This window comes from Phodopus roborovskii, unplaced genomic scaffold, assembly GCF_943737965.1.
Source record: "Phodopus roborovskii unplaced genomic scaffold, PHOROB, whole genome shotgun sequence".
Classification (NCBI taxonomy): Eukaryota; Metazoa; Chordata; class Mammalia; order Rodentia; family Cricetidae; genus Phodopus; species Phodopus roborovskii.
The window spans coordinates 6,816,187-6,833,979 of NW_026126469.1; the positions used below are offsets into that span (position 1 = coordinate 6,816,187).

The window sequence follows — 17,793 nt, forward strand, 5'->3', positions numbered from 1 at the left end:
CATTTGGGTAGGGGTATATAATGACACATTATACATCCTTCTACCATGTGGGTTCTGGGAACAGGATTCAGGTTGTCAGGCTTGGTAACAAGTGCCTTTACCTACTTGCCACTATCTCATAGGCCCATAAATTTTTGACATGCAAGAGCAATTTAATAGAGGAAAAGGTAGCATTTTATTTTTATATATTTTATTTGTTTTTTTTTTAAAGGTAAGGTCTCAGAAAAAAAAAAAAACAAAACAAAAGATAAGGTCTCATATAGTCCAGGTTGCTTTCAAAATCAAGATCCTCCTGTCTTTGCCTCCTAAAAATTGTATTTAAATTTTTTTTAATTTTCATGTATTTGGGACTGGAGAGATGACTAAGGGTTAAAAGCAGAGAACCAAAGTTGGATTCCCAGAACCTACAAGACTGCTTATAGCCATGCAAAATTCCAGCTCCAGGGCATTTGATGCCCTCTCCTGGCCTCTTGAGACACCAGGCATGCATGTTGTCCACATACAAACATGTAGGAAAGCATGTATTCACATGCCTTGTAGGAGTAAATGCTCTCCTTCCACCATGTGGGGACCAGAAATCAAACTTGGGTTGTCAAGTTTGACAGCAAGCACTTTTTATTTTTTAAAGATTTATTTATTTATTATGTGTACAGTGCATTCTGTGTACGTCTTTCTGCAGGTCAGAAGAGGGCACTAGATCTCAATATGGATGGTTATGAGCCATCATGTGGTTGCTGAGAATTGAACTCAGAACCTCTGGAAGACCAGCCAGTGCTCTTAACCACTGAGTCATCTTTCAAGCCCCTAGCAAGCACTTTTACCTTACCCACAGTGCCAACCCTAAATAGTTTTGTTTGTTTTAGTTTAGTTTAGTTTTGCTTTGTATTTTGGAGACAGGGTTTCTCCATGTAGCCCTGGCTGGTCTCAAATTCAGAGATCTGCCTGCCTCTGTCTCCTGACTGCTGAAATTAGAGGCATGTGCCATCACCACCTGGCTCCAAATAGTATTTTTTAACAAATAGTGTGAGCTATTGGATTCCATATGTAAAACAAACAAACCCCTTTACTTCAATCTCACAGCTGAACAAAAATTACAGTGGTCCATCCATGCCTGTAATCCCATCACTAGGCTATTTTTATTTATTTATTTATTTATTTGTTTGTTTGTTTTTTAAAGAGGGCCGCTGGTGACCTATGCCTTTAATCCCAGCACTCTGGAGGCAGAGGCAGGTTTGTCTCTGTGAGTTGGAAAACAGCAAGCTGCAGAGGGCAGCCAGAGCTGTTACACAGAGATACCCTGTCTCCAAAACCCAAAAACAAAACAAAAGCAACAACAATAACAAGCCGTAAAGAGGGATGGGACAGGAACATGGCTCAGCAGACAGGGCCAAGCTGTGTCTGTCTTGATAGCAAAAGAGAAGGTTGGGTGCTCAAAGAGGCAGGGGTTGCTACCAGGACTATGTGGTGATGGAAACTGGATTTATCCGAATACAGTTAATAAATGTGGGGCATGGAAACCTCTGGATCTGGCTGCAGAAGTCATTCCTCTCTGTCTGCTCCTACCTATATTTCTCCTTAACTTCTCTTTGTGGAGCTGGAGTAGGGCATCTTTAGGAGTGCTATACCTCCTCTCACTTCCTGGGATTCTTGGACTTTAAGTCATGGTCCTGGGGAATCTTATAGTTACGCAGTGGAACACTGTCAAACACACAAGAATCCTGCCAATAACAAAGGACCTGTTTTTCAAGCAACAATGTTTTTTCCTCAGGTGCTATGCTGATGGATGGGGGCGAGCGCGGGGGGTGGGGTCACTGCTGTGACAGAAACAGTCCACACCCTTGGGAAAGCTGAAATGCTTCACTCTCAAGGCCCTTGAGTAAGCAATCCATCCTGCACATCTTCCCCACTTCCAGCAGAGGAAGGGAATAACTGCAGTGATGGGCAGGGCAGGCTGCTTCCGGGTGGGGACGTTGCGGCAGTAATGGGAAACCTCGATTGAGGGCAGTCGCTTTAGAGAACACACAAAACGAAGGCACATGCCGCGAAAAGGGAGGCTCCTAGGTAACTAAGAACTATTTTGCTTCTCGAGGGAACGAGGCTTAGATGGTGGGACACTGATTTCCGCTGCGGTTATGAGGGAGGGTCACTGCAGTGAATGGCAGTCTACCAAGGGCGGGGTGGTGGTGGGTGGGCCACTGCAGTGCTGGGAAGGGGGTGTGTGCTTGCCGACTTGGCCGCCCTTGCCTTACCTCCTCCAGAAGGATGGAGAGAGGTGAGCCTCATTCTGGAATTGGTGGGGGTCGTGCAGCAGCTGGGATGCTATCTCTGCACTGCGGAGTCTGGCCTGGCTCCCCCCGGGCCGACGCGCAGGCGGTATGGTGTCCGAAGGAGCCGAGCCGCAGCCCCCACCGCAGTGGCGGGCGGGGCAGAGGCGGGCTGGAGGGGAGGCCCCTGGGAACACGGGCGGGACTACCAGCAACCCGTCTGGCGTCTGTCTCCAGGCTCACAGTTCCGAACCGGACCCGCAGGTGAAGGGACAAGGGCAGCCTGGAGCCCAGAGGAGGGATCACCCATTCTAGTGTGGTCACGAAGCCCACAACTCCGCCAAGAAGTGACGGTGAGGCTTGAGCTGCCCAAAGGGAGGGAGTGATCCCAGGACCCACCCCGTAGCATCCCCTGTGGCTACCTCAGCAATCATCTAGTCTCAGGCCAGCCTGGGCAGGGAGAAGCTCTCTAGACAGATCACATGGACTCCAGCTGCCGCGACACCTCTGCACATCTGACCTCCCCAGACGCGTTTTTACCTTCCTTCCTTGTTCTTCCTACTGCAACCTTTCAAGCCTGCAGCCTCTCTCAGTACTCCAATCTTGAAAGGCAAGGAGAGATAAAAGACTGCAGCCCTTTCAGCTCCTTGTCTCACCCGGGCCCTGGGGACCCTTGTGAGCTAGGGGCGCCTGGTACGACGCCGGCCCTTTAAACCTTTGCCCTCCAGAGTATCTTCCATCTCTCCACAAGCGCCACTTCCGACAGCTGGCAGCCGTAGGGAGCACTGAGGAAGGGGGCTGGTACGGGGGCGGTGGCGAGGCCCTGAGAAAGTGCAGGAACAGCTGTGGACACCCCCGACACACAGCCGCAGGGGGCGCCTGGACTGGAGGGTTAACCATTAACCCTCCACTCCCTTGCTGCCGAGAGCTGCCCTACGCCCCGGCTACCCAGGTAACGGGCGAGGATGCCCATCTTGCCATCCCTGCAATCCCCTTTTCTTATCTGCCCCGCCACCTGTCTGCCTGGAGGCGGGGTAGGGGTGGGGGTTCCCCGGCTCAGCCTTATGCCCTCTGTTCTCCTGAGTTCCCAGCCTATGTAGGGTCTGGTAGCATAGGTAGGCTTCAGGACGCAGGGAGGGGCACCACTCATCCAGCCCCTGTCCACGCAGGGTGGGCACCATGCCCGGCCTGTATTGCCCTTCCAGCTGGACGCCGCTGCCGCTCACCGACTCCTGTGTCCGGGCCTATGCCAAAGGACCCTGTCTCAGCCTGCGGGCCCGGCTCACCTACCACAACCCGCAGCCCCAGCCAGTGGACGGTGAGGCCTGGTGCGGGCGCGGGGAGGTAGCAAGTGTCAGGTGGGGTTCGACAGCGCGTCTGCCTGCTCCGGCTCGCAGGCGTGTTCGTGTACCCGCTGGCCGAGGCGGAGGTGGTTTCTGGCTTCGAGGCCGAGGCAGCCGGACGGCGTGTCTCCTTCCAGCTACAGAGCCGGCGCCGCTCTCAGGCCGCTTGCTGCCGCGCTTTGGGGCCCGGACTGGGGACCTCTACGCCCCGCCGCTGCGCACAGGGTAAGTCTGAGCCCGAACCCGCGCCCTCGAAGGCCAGCCATAGCTCAGGTTCCTGCATCCTTGTGCCTCCCGTTTTCTTCCTTCTTCTTCTTCTTCTTCTTCTTCTTCTTCTTCTTCTTCTTCTTCTTCTTCTTCTTCTTCTTCTCCTCCTCCTCCTCCTCCTCCTCCTCCTCCTCCTCCTCCTCCTCCTCCTCCTCCTCCTCCTCCTCCTCCTCCTCCTCCTTCTTCTTCTTCTTCCAGACATTGATTTTATTTTCCATCCATTAACTCATCCCTTTATCCAACAGTCATGGACTGGGCACCTGACGGGACCTGGTGCTGGAAGGAAATGGCCCAGGCCGAGTCTGAGGTTCGCAGCCAGGCAGGCAGACAAACACAGCAGACATGACCCCTACTGTCCAGGTGGCTGTAGACTCTTTAGGATGAGGCAGAGAGTACTCTGTCCTCCCCAAGAGAGCACTTTCTAATCCCTTATCTCTTAGGCTACACAAATGAGCCAAGTCCCCGGTGAACCTGTGACTGACTAGTTCAGAATCAAATGCAAAATGCTGCCCAACAGACCAGGTTCTCACTCACTAGCCTCTCTGGCACCAGGTATCCAGTACTTCTCTAGCAGCTCTCTGGACATTTTCCTGCTCTACCAATCCGTTCTAACTAGCGCATCTGTGCTTGGTTCTTTGAGAGCTACTCAAATGCTACTCCTTAAGAAATTCTCCCTCACCCTCCACAAATAATTGATCCTTGTTCCCCAGCCAGAAGCACTTAAGAGGGAAACATCTGCTTATCTGTCTCCTGAAGCTTAGCTCCTGAGTTCAGGGCTGTGCTTTGGTTATTTCTAGACCCCATTCACCTAACACAGAACCTTGGACTACGGGTCCCAGTGAGTGCTGAAGGGGATGAGAGTCCCACCCTGTGCTCTGCTCTGTGGTTTGCATTCTTCTCTTTTGTTTATTCATTTAAATACTCATTTTATTCTTGCCCACATGATTATCATGCAAGAAAACAGATGGTGTTGAGAGAATGAATGGGTAAGAATCCAGTGGTGTTGGGAGCTGGATTAAGCCTCACAGACAGGTTAAAGCAAGAATAAGATCTGGGCTCTGTCCCCAAGGATGTTCCAGAAAAAAGAGCAGGCATTTAATTGGAAGAGTAGGAATTGGTGAAGTGGACATAGGGGTGATGGTATAAACAAAGATGCTAGCAATACAGGACCCCAAGAGATTTTCAGTTTATGAAGCCTGTATGTTCTATACTCCACACAAAGATTATAGGGTGTGCATAGTTTCCCTCTACCTCCTATTGGTAATGAAAGTGACAGCCATGGCCCTTGAATTTTTGGGTGCTTTGCGTTCATTATTTCATTTATTCCTCGCCATAATTGTTGAGCTATGATTATGTTCTCCATTTTATGTATGAGGAATTGAAGGGCTCCCAAGAGGACTGTCAAATGACACAATTAGAAGTCACAGAGCCCAGGCTTAAACCATGACTCTGTTCCTCTCATTCTGTCAGTCCTCAGCTGGGTGGGTGGGTGGTAGCACCCACTTTGTTGCTTGTTTTTATTTTGTTAATTCTTTTTTTTTTTTTTTTTTTTTTTTTTTTTTGAGACAGGGTTTCTCTGTAACCTTGGAGGCTGTCTTGGAACTCGCTCAGTAGCCCAGGCTGGCTTCAAACTCACAGAGATGCACTTGCCTCTGCCTGTTTTAATTTTTTGAGACAGTGTCTCACTAAGTAGCCCTTGATGTGCTGGAACTCACTATATAGACCAGGCTGGCCTCTAACTCAAACTCACAGAGATCCATCTGCCTCTGCCTCCAGAGTACTGGGACTAAAGGGGTGAGGCATTACACTGGTCTCTCTCTCGTACCTAGTTTTTATTTATCTCCCTTTTTACCTTTTTCTTCTGTTAACTTATTCATCAAGTATTTCAGGAAAGGATGAACAAATGATTGCTGTGAGAAAAGGCAAAGTGGAGCTATAAAAGTAAACTGAGGCTGCTACTGAGGTTGAACTGTGCAACTGTACTCCAGTTGGTCTGTGTAGCTGGTACTCACATCCAGCAGCAGTGGTGAGCTTTTAACCCCACCAGACCTCTAAGAAGCCCACATTCTAAAGAGAACCTGTACTTTGTATGTGAGTGCTGGCTGCATCCTCTAAGCACATTGCTGCCCCTAGCCTCCCTCTGAAACTTCAGGAGCCACCCTAGTGGGCCCTGGGAGGGGGAGAGCCTGGAACTTTGGTGAGTACAAGGTTTGTGAAAACATCAGGTCCCAACCTAGAGGGAGATGTCAGTCCACAGGAGAGGCTCTTGAGGGTGATTGCAAACTAAGGCTGAACAGGAAGGGACAGGCAGGGCAAAAAGGGCCCTGCAGGATGTTAGGAAAGGATACAGCCCTTTGCTTCAGTCCTCCATCAGCTGTGATGTCATTGTGCTCTTGCTGTTGACAGCCAGATTCCTCTGTTAACTTGATTCTCACCTCACCCACCTCACATGTCACCCTGTCTGTCTCCTCTGCCTTGCCAACCACACAAAGTCCTGCTCTACCAGACTTTGTGATGACTCAGTCTTCTCCCATCCTCCCTGCTTCTAGTATTCTCTGACCCCTTTTCTTACTTATTGTAGGTCATCTTGTCTTGGATCTAGCCCAAGCCCGGTCCACACTGGTGTTGCCTACTGGCCTTGTTGCTGCAGCTGGTACCATGACAGTGACCCTGTGCAGCAGCCGGGAGTTGCCCTCCAGGCCTGATGGGGTGATGCATGTGGCCCTGCCCACTGTGTTCACCCCACTGGCCCAGCCAGGCCTGCCAGGGTCCCCCAGGTCTCCGGGGCTCTGTGACGACAGGTTGGGCCTATGGTGATTCTCTTCATCCCTCCCTCAACTTCTCTGGGTCTAGTGAGGGTGAGGGGCCTCGGGAGATTGACAGAGTGAAGGGTGGTGGTGAAGCAGCCCGAAGAGCTGCCTTCACAGTAGCCCATAGCCTCTTTATGCTCCCTTCTAGCCCCACTGGCTGCTTTGGGGTAGGCAGCCCTGAGGAGGAAGGACTGACCTGGGAGCAACCAAGTGCCCCTCCAGACGTGTTCTCAGGCCCTGCCCACTGTCCTGCTCCATATACCTTCTCCTTCGAGATGCTGGTGACTGGGCCATGTCTGTTGGCTGGTAGGTGTATCTGGCCTAGCCTAGCCACCCTACTCAGTGTGGCAGACTGGGAAATCATTCACCACAGAGATAAACAGAAGACAGAGACCTGTCTTAGGAGCCTCTAATTAGTGTTTGTAGTCTTGCTTGCTTGCTTGCTTGCTTGCTTGCTTGCTTGCTTGCCTGAGACAGGGTCTTATATAGTCCAGGCCAGTCTCAAACTTGTTATGTAGCTAAGAATGACCTTGCACTCCTGATCCTCCTGCCTCTACTGCCTGTGCCAGACTGGCTCCCACACTATTTTTTATCAGTGTAATTCATTTATATTCTCTCCATTTACCCATGTCAAGTGTGATACTTCACAGTGGCAGTGGTCCAAGTAACAGAGTAGATTTTCTTTGTGCAAGAGGTGGTAGGGGGAAGATGCTGATTGAATATGTGACCCTCTGACCAGCTCGAGCACAGAACTAGGAACTCATACTCTAGCCCTTGTAAGCACATGCATCCTTTCTGGGCTGTATAAGCCTGCAGATTAGATTTGGGACACAGCTAAATCAGCCACAATGCCTGCCTGTAACCACCATTATCTGGAAAGTCAGTACCTGTGCTCTTGGGGCCTTGGGTGAAGTGACTTTGACTTGTCATTACCTCTGTGTTCCTCAGGCCTGGAGAGCCCCTCTCATGCCCTGCGTGTGGATGCCCTCCCTCATGCCAGCTCTGCAGCCACTATCTGTGTCACACTGGCAGAAAGCCATCAGTGTGATCGGGCCTTGGAGATCTTGTTGCACCCCAGTGGTGAGATGGGGCATGTAGTGGGCCACCTCTGGCATGCTTATGAATGACGTGGGAAGCAGTTTTCAGTTACAGTTAGAACCCCAGGCAAGATGGACAAGGTCATCTCAGAGTTTGGCCCTGGAGGCAGAGAGGCTGGAGCCTCAAGGGTCCTCTGAAGACAGAGGGCTGGCAGTTGGGGTTCAGAGGCAGGGACTACTTGACAGGGCCGTGTCTTCTTTTCAGAACCCCATCAGCCACACTTGATGCTGGAGGCTGGCAGCTTGAGCTCAGCAGAGTATGAGGCCCAAGTGAGGGCCCGCCATGACTTTCAGAGACTGCAGCGAAGAGACAGTGATGGAGAACGGCAGGTATGGCTATGAGCTCAGGCTTCGGTGCTGGCTAAAACTGCATGTGAAAAGCAGGCAGCTGGATCCATGTCAGGATGAGTGGAGCCTGTGTTCTCAGTATGCTCTCTCGGTAGTGCCCACCATCACAGAGGGTAACCAATAGTCCTGGGAAGCCCTGCATGAATCCTGAGAAAGGTCTCTGAGGGCGGAGGCAGATCTAACAGACAGACAACAGCCATGATGTCATTCAGTTGCTACAAAAAAGAGCCCCTTTAGGTGAATCGGACAGAAAAAGGCCCCAAGGCTGGATCCCACACCCTACCCAGACGGACGAAGCTGCACTGGGCCTGCCTTAGACTAACTCAGGCTCCTGTGCTCAGGTGTGGTTCCTGCAGCGACGTTTCCATAAAGACATCTTGCTGAACCCTGTGCTGGTGCTGAGCTTCTGCCCAGACCTGAGCTCCAAGCCCGGACACCTGAGTGCAGTGACTCGGGAGCTCCTCTTCCTGTTGGATGGCAGCTGTGCGGTCCACAAGGCCTGTGGGGATCAGTGTGTGGGCATGGGTGGGACTTCGCAACAGTCTGGGGTAGGCTGTGGCAACCTCTTGAAGTCAGGGGTTCCCTTGTTGCTTAACATGCTATCTACCAAAGAGGGGCCAGACTCTACCTTTGCATATTTATACCTACACCGGGGTCACTCCCAGATTCCAAGAGCCACTCTTTTTGTTTTGGTTTGGTTTTTGAGACAGGATCTCCATATAAAGCTTGGCTGTCCTGGAACTCACTATGTAGACCAGGCTTGTCTTGAACTCACAGAGATTTATCTGGGATTAAAGGCGTATGCCACCATCCCTGGTGCTCAAGAGTCTCTCTTATCCACAGGTCATACTCTGAAGGCAGACACAGGGACAAAAGCTTCACACTTACATACTCTAGCAGAGAGTCCCACACCCAAATGTCTCGAATATACTTCAAGGCTCCCTTATGTTCTCAGGGATCACTCCTCATATGCTCCAGGCTCCTCTCACATTCCCTCAGCCAGCCCCCTGTTTAATTATAGCCTAGAGAAGATAAACAATCTGGTGTGCCTTGTTCTCTACCATGCCTCTCATGCTTTTCAACCTGGCTTTCCCCAGGATGCCATTGTTTTGGCTGTAAAATCCCTCCCAGCTCAGACACTTGTCAACCTAGCCACGTTTGGGACATTGGTGCAGCCACTCTTCCCTGAGAGCCGGTCCTGCAGTGATGTGAGTATGATCAGGCTTTGGGGGCTTCATGAAGATGCTTCAGCCCACCCCCGTCCAGCCTAAGCCTTTTCTCTCCAGGATGCTGTGCAGCTGATGTGTGAGAGCCTTGAGACTCTTCAGGCTGTGAGTGGTCCCCCGGATGTGGTGGCTGCATTGGATTGGGCCTTAGGGCAACCCCAGCACAGGGCCCATCCCCGACAGCTGTTCCTCATCACTGCTGCCTCACCAGTGGCTGCCACTACCCACCAAGCCCTGGAGCTCATGAGGTGGCACAGAGGGGTGGCCAGGTATGGAGTGGGCAGGTGTAACTTGCTAAGATCGACACTGCTAAGATACTCCTGAGTGTCACAGCTGCTCCCCTTTCCTGTCAGGTGCTTCTCCTTTGCTTTGGCACCTGCCTGCCACCAGCTGCTCCACAGCTTGTCTGTCCTCAGCAGGGGACAGGCCTACTTCCTGAGGCCTGGGGAGAGATTGCAGCCTAAGGTGAGTGTGAGCCTGTGCTCTGCTTACCTCCTCCAGGAGGTCTTTCTCCAGAGGTACACATGGAATCTGAAACAGCCTGGCACTCTCACAGGAACTTCCTTCTAGTCAGTCTCTCTACCTAAGAAACCAACAAGGAGAACTATTGATGCTACTAGGAGAGAGGCTGAGGAAGGTTAGAGGTATGAGGACATGTAGCCTCTGGCCAGCCCCTGAATCTTACTGCTATGACCTGAAAGGAGCATCATCTTCAAGTCTGTTTAGCCATGTCACAAAGCTCAGACCAGGAGACAGACCAAGCCCTGAGACTGAGCCCTCAGTTCCTTTGCTTGAGTATATCCCACCTCCTTCTCCTGACCCCATCAGCACAGGGCTCCCAGAGGACACTGGGAGAAAGGCAGCCTGCCTGCTCTGTTTGTGACATCCCTTTCTCCTCCATGCCCCCACCCCCATGTCCTTTGTCACCCCTTGCAGCTGGTGCAGGCTCTGCGAAAGGCACTGGAACCTGCTTTGAGTGACATTTCCGTGGACTGGTTTGTACCTGATGCTGTGGAGGCCCTGCTGACCCCCCGGGAGATCCCAGCACTCTACCCTGGGGACCAGCTGCTTGGCTACTGCTCACTTTTCAGGGTGGATGGCTTCCGGTCCTGTGCTCCAGGGGTAGGACTGAGCTGGGGTTTGCTAGGTGGGCCTGCAGGGGCTGGGGTCCTTTGCCTCCTTCCCTGTCACTCTTTCTTTCTGGGTTTTTGAGACATGGACTTCCTTCCTATGATATATATGTGTGTGTGTGTGTGTGTGTGTGTGTGTGTGTGTGTGTGTGTGTGTGTGTGTGTTTTGCCTGCATGTATATCTGTAAGAGGGTATAGGGTACCCTGGAACTGGAGTTAACACCATAACACCATAAGCTGCCATATGGGTGCTGGGAATTGAACCTGGGTCTTCTGGTAGAACCAGTGTGAGACAGGGTTTCTCTATGTAGCCCTTGGCTGTTCTGAAACTTGATCTGTAGATCAGGCTGGCCTTGAACTCACAGAGATCCACCTGCCTCTGCCTCTAGAGTACTGGGATGAAAGGTGTGCATTTCCACTGCCTGACTCATTCTTTTTAGCATTTTTTAAAAAGTTACATTTACTTGTTTATTTATGTGTGTCTAAGTGTACACATACATGTATATCCTTTCAGTGGTGCATAATATGGAGGGCAACTTGTGTGAGTTGGGCTTTTCTATCTACCATGTGGGTCATGAGGCTTGAACTTAGGCTGTCAGGCTTGGTGGCAAGCACCTAAAATGACTTTACACAGTACCTTTTGGAAAGCACCACCTGGCTTGGAGAGATGGCTCACCCATTGAGAGCACTTGTTTTTGTAGAAGACCCAGGCTCAGTTTCTAGCATCCACATGGTGGCTCATAGCTATCCATAACTCCAGTTCCAAGGGATCTGACCCCGTCTTGTGACCTTGGGCACTAGGCACACACATGGTGCAGAGGCATACATACATGCAAAAGCCTCATAAACATGAAATGAAATTTGAAAGTCTTTTTAAAAGCAAGCAAGCACTGCCTGGCCACTTCTGGTAACACTTGCTGATAGACAAGCTCATGTGGTGCTGCCTCCTGTTCCACTGTGTTACCTTCTGGCTATTTGATTTAAGTCACTTAACCTCTCTGAGCCCACTGCTCCCCATGTAAATAATGCAGCTTTCTGTTTTGTCTGAGATTTATTTTACTTTATTAGTGTTTTGCCTGCCTATATGTATGTGCTCCCCATGCATGCCTGGTGCCCTTGGAGGTCAAAGGAAGGTATCAGATCCCCTGGAACTGGAGTTACAGAGGGTTGTGAGCTGTCATGTGCATGCTGGGAACTAAACCCGGGTCTTCTACAAGAACAAGCGCTCTTAACCGCTGAGCCATCTTTCCAGCCACAAATGTGTGCTATAGGTTACTGTGAAGCCAGGACTTGATCGCTCTTGGCTGGATACTTAGCACACAGTAGGGCTTTGAGATGTCGCTATTATGAAAATCCCTCTCTAGAGGAACTATGCACACTTCCACCTGTTTGATTATGAGTGTCACATAACAGACTGTTTGCCCTTTGCCAGGTGGCCAGGAAGTTCAGGGCCAAATCGGAGGTTCAGCTTTATAGCAGCCTTATCACCATCAAGGTTAACATGATGGTTTTTTACTTATTGCCTGCATGTCTATTTGAGGGTATTGGATCCTCTGGAACTGGAGTTACAGACAGTAGTGAGCTGCCATATGGGTGTTGGGAATTTAACCCAGGTCCTTTGGAAGGGCAGCCTGTGCTCTTAATGGCTGAGCCACCTCTCCAGGTCCTTTTTAAAATTTTTATGAATGTGTTGCTTGCACCTATATATGTACACCACGTGTGAGCCTGGTACCTGTGGAGGTCAGAAGAGGGTGTCAGTTCCTCTGAGATTGGGATGGTTATGAGCTACCATGTGCATGCTGGGAATCAAACATGAGTCCTCTATAAGACTAGTACATGCTCTTAATCATAGAGCCAACACTCCAGCCTCCTGTTTTCTTCTTAAACATTTTTTTTTTTTTTTTTTTTTTTTTTTTTTTTTTTTTTTTTTTTTGAGATAGGTTTTTTTCTGTAAAATAGTCCTGGCTGCCTGGGAACTTGCTCTGTGAGTTAGCCTTGAACTCACAGATATCTTACCTGTTCCTGAATGCTGAGATTACAGGTGTATGCCACTACTGCCTGGCATATTTTAATTTTTTTATTAAAATGTAATCACATCACTTCTTCCCTTCTATTTCCTCTCTCCAACCCCTCCAATATCCCCCTTTACTCCCCCTCAAATTGATGGCGTTTTTCTTTACTGTTATATGCTTATATGTGCATAACTATATAAATACAACCTTCTCAATTTGTTTAAGTTGTTGTGCAGGGGACCTATTGCTAGGAGAGACTGGCTTTCCCTCTCAGTGGTTGTTAGTGGCCTGGAGTTCTTTGTCTAGGAGCAGGAACTGGCATATGATTTCTCCCTTCTTCACTAGAATTGGCATTAGTATTGTCATTGTTCAGGTCTTCTTTAAGCAGCCATATTGAGCCATCATGGACAGGATAGCTTTCCTGTCATTTCTAGAAAATACGATGGTTAATGTGTTATAATAATAAGTAGAAGGCGTTTAAGACATTATTACACTTTTATTTACTGGAGTGTGTGTGAATGTATGCATGCCATAACATTCTTGTGGAGGTCAGAAGACAACTTTGTACATGCAGTTCTCTCTTTATACCTTTACACTGGTTCCAGGGCTCAAACCTAAGTGGTCAGGTTTGTACAGAAGGTGCCTTCACTCATTGAGCCATTTCATTGACCCTTGTTTCTTGTTAGCCTTTACTTGCTATAACTTAGCATTATTCTTGAAACTGGATGTAGAGGTGCACACCTTTAATTCCAGCACTGAGGAGACAGAGGCAGGTGGATCTCTGTGAGTTTGAAGCCAACCTGGTCTACATAGTGAGTTCTAGGATATTGGAAAAAGGTATTAATTAGTATAATTTTCCCTCACTTCATTTTCCCCAGGGCCAACAGCCTGGTTGGCAGAGCTTGGGCGGTTCAGTGTTTCCATCTCCAGAGGAGGCATTATCTGTCACCAGCCCTGGCACTGAGCCCACACATACCACAGAGCCACTGAGAACAGGCACTGTGTCAGCAGAGCTGTCGAGCCCATGGGGTGTAGGCAACTCAGAGCAGAGTGAGTACCCTCTGGCATATGTTTGTAGGTGTGTTGAATAGGGCAAACAGAAGGGCCAGAGCTGGGCCCATTCTCCCCTTTCCAGCAGGCATGGAAATTCTGACAGACCCAGTCACAGAACCTGGACCCAATCCGTCCTCTGACACAGCTATATGGCGTCGCATCTTCCAGTCTTCATACATCCGGGAGCAGTATGTGCTTACCCACTGCTCTGCCAGCCCTGAGCCGGGCCCAGGCTCCACTTGCAGCAGTGAGTCCCCAGGTTCCCAGGGCCCTGGCTCCCCCAATGGTAGCCTCCCCCGGGATCCCCCTTCTCAGCAGGGCTGCCGAAGCCTGGCCTGGATAGAACCTGCGGGCTCTCGCTCTTGCCCCCTGCCTGTATCCCCACCAGCTCCATTCAAGGTGAGATTTAGCACACATTCATCTATCTTGTATCCAGCAAACATTTGTTTACCATCTGCTATGTACATTGTTTATTATTAAGTAGCTAGAGAGATAGATGGGTAAATCTACATCTATGATGTCACAACCAGTAATGAACACAGGGTCATGGTATTATGGGTGCTCAGAGTCAGAATGGCTGCTATTGGAGGGAGTTAGAAAAGTAAGCTATGCCAAGGAGAAGTAAGTTAAAAGACAAGAGATTCTTGTATATAGAAACAACCTGAAGTGGGAAATACAGTTAGATGACATAGAATCATGGACAGCTGCCAAGTTTATGATGGCCAGAAACTAATTTCTTAACTAGTGACTTTTTACGTCTCACACACAGGTGGGAGCCTTGAGCACTGAGGTGCTAGGCCGTAGGCACAGAGCAGCTCTGGCTGGGCGAAGTCTCTCATCTCCCTCAGGACAGACAAACCCAGTCCCTGGTAGACCCCGGCATCCCTCTCTAGATGCAATACCAGATGGAACAGGCCCCGAGCCAGGACAACAGCTGGGTCAGGGCATAGATGATTCAGGTAAGGGTTGGATGGGAAACTGGGTTTCTGATGCCAGCTGTGGGGATGTGGAGCACAGTGCATGGTGTTGCCTATATCCCTGGCATCTCTCCCCAGGAAACCTGCTCTCCCCAGCCCCCTTGGACTGGGATATGTTGATGGAACCATCTTTCTTATTCAAGGCTATGCCACCCAATGGGGAATCAGCCTCTGCAGCAGAGCCTCTGCCTCCCCAGGCGCCACATTGTCATGTGGTGATCAGGGCCCTGTGTGGGGAACAGCCAATGTGCTGGGAGGTGGGTATAGGGCTGGAGGAGCTCTGGGAACCTGGGGATGGCTCACAGCCTGCAACAGAAGCTGCATGGAATCAGGCACTCCACCGGCTGACGGCAGCCTCTGTGGTGCGGGACAACGAACAGCTGGCTCTCCGTGGAAGGGCAGAGTCCACAGCTGAGCAGGGTAAGTTGCTAATAGACACAGCTCAGGCACAAAGGCTTGGAAGAGAACATAGTGAAAGTATAGTTCTATGTGTTAAATCACTCTTCCTTACTTTGTCACAAAAGATTTGAGGGAACTCAACCACAATGACAAGATAAGAAGTTTTGAAGAGTAATGAGAAAAAGTGAAAATAAAGGAAACTAGGGCTGCAGAGATGGCTTAGTGATTAAGAGTACTGGCTGCTCTTCCAGAGGACCCAGGTTCAATCCCCAACACCCACATGATGACTCCAATTCTAGGGGATCCAACACCCTCTCTGGTCTCTATGTGCAGTAGTGTATACATAGTACAAAGACACAGGTGCAGGCAAAACACCCACATACACAAGACAATAATAAAAACTAATAATGGTAAAAGAAAATAAAGTAGGGAGTGGTGGTACATGCTGTCAATCCCAGCACTAGGGAGGCAGAAGCTGGAGGATCTCTGTGAGTTGGCAGCCAGCCTGGTCTAAAAAGCTACACAGAGAAACCCAGTCTCAAAAACAAAAAAAAAAAAACAAAATAAAATAAAGGAAATATAAGGCATATTACAAGATATATACAGCTCTTACAAGCATAGGACTCCACACTGGGAAGCTTCCTAGCAGCCAAAATGGAAGGCAGCATGATCTTTCAATAAACAGTGACTACAACATGAAAATAAATCTTCCATTCAAGGATACTATTAAAATCCAAATTAAAATCTCGGTTCCTCACTGTCCCTGGCCACACTGTAAGTACCCAACAGTCACAGGAGGTTCCTGATTACCATGCTGGATTGTGCAGACAGAACTTGAGAACTTGTCATACTTGCAAACAGCTTTGGACAGCACTGAAATGAGTGGTGGACAGTGTGCATTGCGCTGGGTGTCAGGGCGCATGTTTGAAACCCTAGCAGTCGGTAGGCTAAGGTAAGAAGAGTGAGTTCTGAGCCAACCTAGGTTACATAAGACCTTGTCAAAAGTAAAGAGCCTCCCTGAAGTCCCTGGGGTGGCCATCCAATACCCTTGGGTACTCTAAAGCTTGCCTGTGCCCAGCCTCCTCCCTACATGTCAATCACACACCACACACACACACACACACACACACACACACACACACACACACACAAGTAATTGCAACACCATGAAAGCAAAGGCAGGGCAATCCCTCTAGACTACCAAATTTAGGAGCTACTAGGGGGTCCTGGTCCTAGGTTGAAGATTCAGCCTATTTCTTGTCAGAAGAGCTATGGTCTGGACCATCCTTGGCCATTCATTCTCTGTTAAAAGGGGACCAGAAGCTGTGGGAACATTCTGGTTAGTTTTGAGACAGGGTCTCACCCTGTAGCCCTGGCTGGCCTGGAACTCAGATGTCAGCCTGACTTGACTTCTTGAATGCTGGGATAACACCACCTTTGGCTTCCCAGTATTTTTTCTGCAGCTTTCTATAGATGGTAGAGTTAAGTATGCCACTGGCTTTGATTCACAGGCCGAGTCAGAAGGTCCTGGCTTCGAGCCGTTCAGACAAGCAAGGCCAGCTCTGCTCCATCCCACTTTACCTGCCCTGTTGCTGTAGATGCTTCCACTAGGGAGGTCTTGCCCGGAGGCCTGCAGGTGTGGAGTTCAGGTACAAGACTTCCCTGTGACCTTGAGGGTGTGACCCTCAGCTTGCTGGCTACCCAGTGGGACAGACTCCTGTATTCCTGCAGATCCAGATGAGCTCTCAGGTATTTCTGCCTCTCAAGACCATCTAGCTGCAGCTCCTCTGCCCACAGAAGCCCCCTCTAAAGGTATGGCTCAAATGCAGTGGGTTGGGCACAAGTAGGCTTGAGGCCTTTTGCTGGTATTGGGTGACCCTACTGTAGGGCATCAGGAAGGCTCTTCTGCAGGTGCCTGGAACATGGATCTAAATGACAACTCCAAGTCAGCATTGGGGGGGCCCATATCTCCTACTGGAGGTCATCATGGCTTGCCCCACCAGCCTTCAGTATCTTCCAGGCTCAGCCTGGGTCATCACCGCAGACTCTGCAGCTCCAACAAGGGCCAGGCTAGTGAGAGCAGCAGTGATGGCAGCAACCACGACTACCTGCCTTTGGTGAGGACTGGGGAGGTGGAGGGTGGCACCCCTGGAGCCAGAGCTCTGTCTTAGCTCCCTTCTCCCCCCACCTCTTCTCTCCTCAGGTGCGATTACAAGAGGCACCAGGCTCCTTCCGCCTGGACGAACCCTTCTGTGCAGCCGTGTGCATTCCTCAAGAACGCCTGTGCCGAGCTTCCCCCTTTGCTGCACACCGTGCCAACCTCAGCCCCACCTCAGCCTCATCTCCTTGGGCACTTCTGGGCTCTGGTATTGGCCAGGGTGACAGTGCCACAGCTTCCTGCAGCCAGTCCCCCAGCTCAGGCTCTGGGGGTCCAGGCCAGATTGACAGTGGACGGGGCTCAGATACTGAAGTCTCAGAAGGAATGGAAAGGCATGGCAGCTCTGATCTGCGGGGCCGCACCTGGGCCACGGCAGTGGCCCTGGCATGGTTGGAGCACCGCTGCGCAGCTGCTTTTGGTGAGTGGGAACTGACAGCATCCAAAGCTGATTGCTGGCTGAGGGCCCAACACCTGCCTGATGGCCTTGATCTGACTGCTCTCAAAGCTGCTGCCCGGGGGCTCTTTCTGTTACTGAGACACTGGGACCAGAATCTGCAGCTACACTTGCTGTGTTACAGCCCTGCAAATGTGTAAGGTTGCCCGCAGCTCTGGCTAGCGACCCCCGACACAGTCACTGCCACCCAGGGCCAGTCTCTTGGTGCTGGGGAAGAAAAGTCGGTGTCGGCTGCCCTCCACTGCTTTAGTTGCT

The 17,793-nt window shown here is 50.4% G+C and overlaps 1 protein-coding gene across 1 annotated transcript; it reads left to right on the forward strand.

Moving 5' to 3' along the window:
- The first annotated feature begins 2,844 nt into the window (after positions 1-2,844).
- Positions 2,845-17,757, forward strand: Vwa5b2 (von Willebrand factor A domain containing 5B2). The gene is made up of 19 exons (XM_051191150.1): positions 2,845-3,216; positions 3,434-3,582; positions 3,662-3,832; positions 6,456-6,675; positions 6,833-6,990; positions 7,633-7,764; positions 7,987-8,111; positions 8,471-8,626; positions 9,227-9,337; positions 9,416-9,624; positions 9,709-9,820; positions 10,292-10,477; positions 13,376-13,547; positions 13,633-13,949; positions 14,320-14,947; positions 16,438-16,575; positions 16,658-16,738; positions 16,814-17,043; positions 17,130-17,757. Exons 2-19 carry the CDS (start codon positions 3,444-3,446, stop codon positions 17,676-17,678), a joined length of 3,834 nt encoding a protein of 1,277 aa, XP_051047107.1. The 5' UTR covers positions 2,845-3,216; positions 3,434-3,443; the 3' UTR covers positions 17,679-17,757.
- The last annotated feature ends 36 nt before the right edge of the window (positions 17,758-17,793 follow it).

Excerpts from the sequence above, each read along its gene's own strand:
- Vwa5b2 (XM_051191150.1), top strand. The coding sequence starts at position 3,444 with ATGCCCGGCCTGTATTGCCCTTCCAGCTGGACGCCGCTGCCGCTCACC. Across the intron at positions 10,478-13,375 it reads TCCGGTCCTGTGCTCCAGGG|GGCCAACAGCCTGGTTGGCA; the intron begins GTAGGACTGAGC and ends CATTTTCCCCAG. Across the intron at positions 16,576-16,657 it reads CCTGCAGGTGTGGAGTTCAG|ATCCAGATGAGCTCTCAGGT; the intron begins GTACAAGACTTC and ends GTATTCCTGCAG.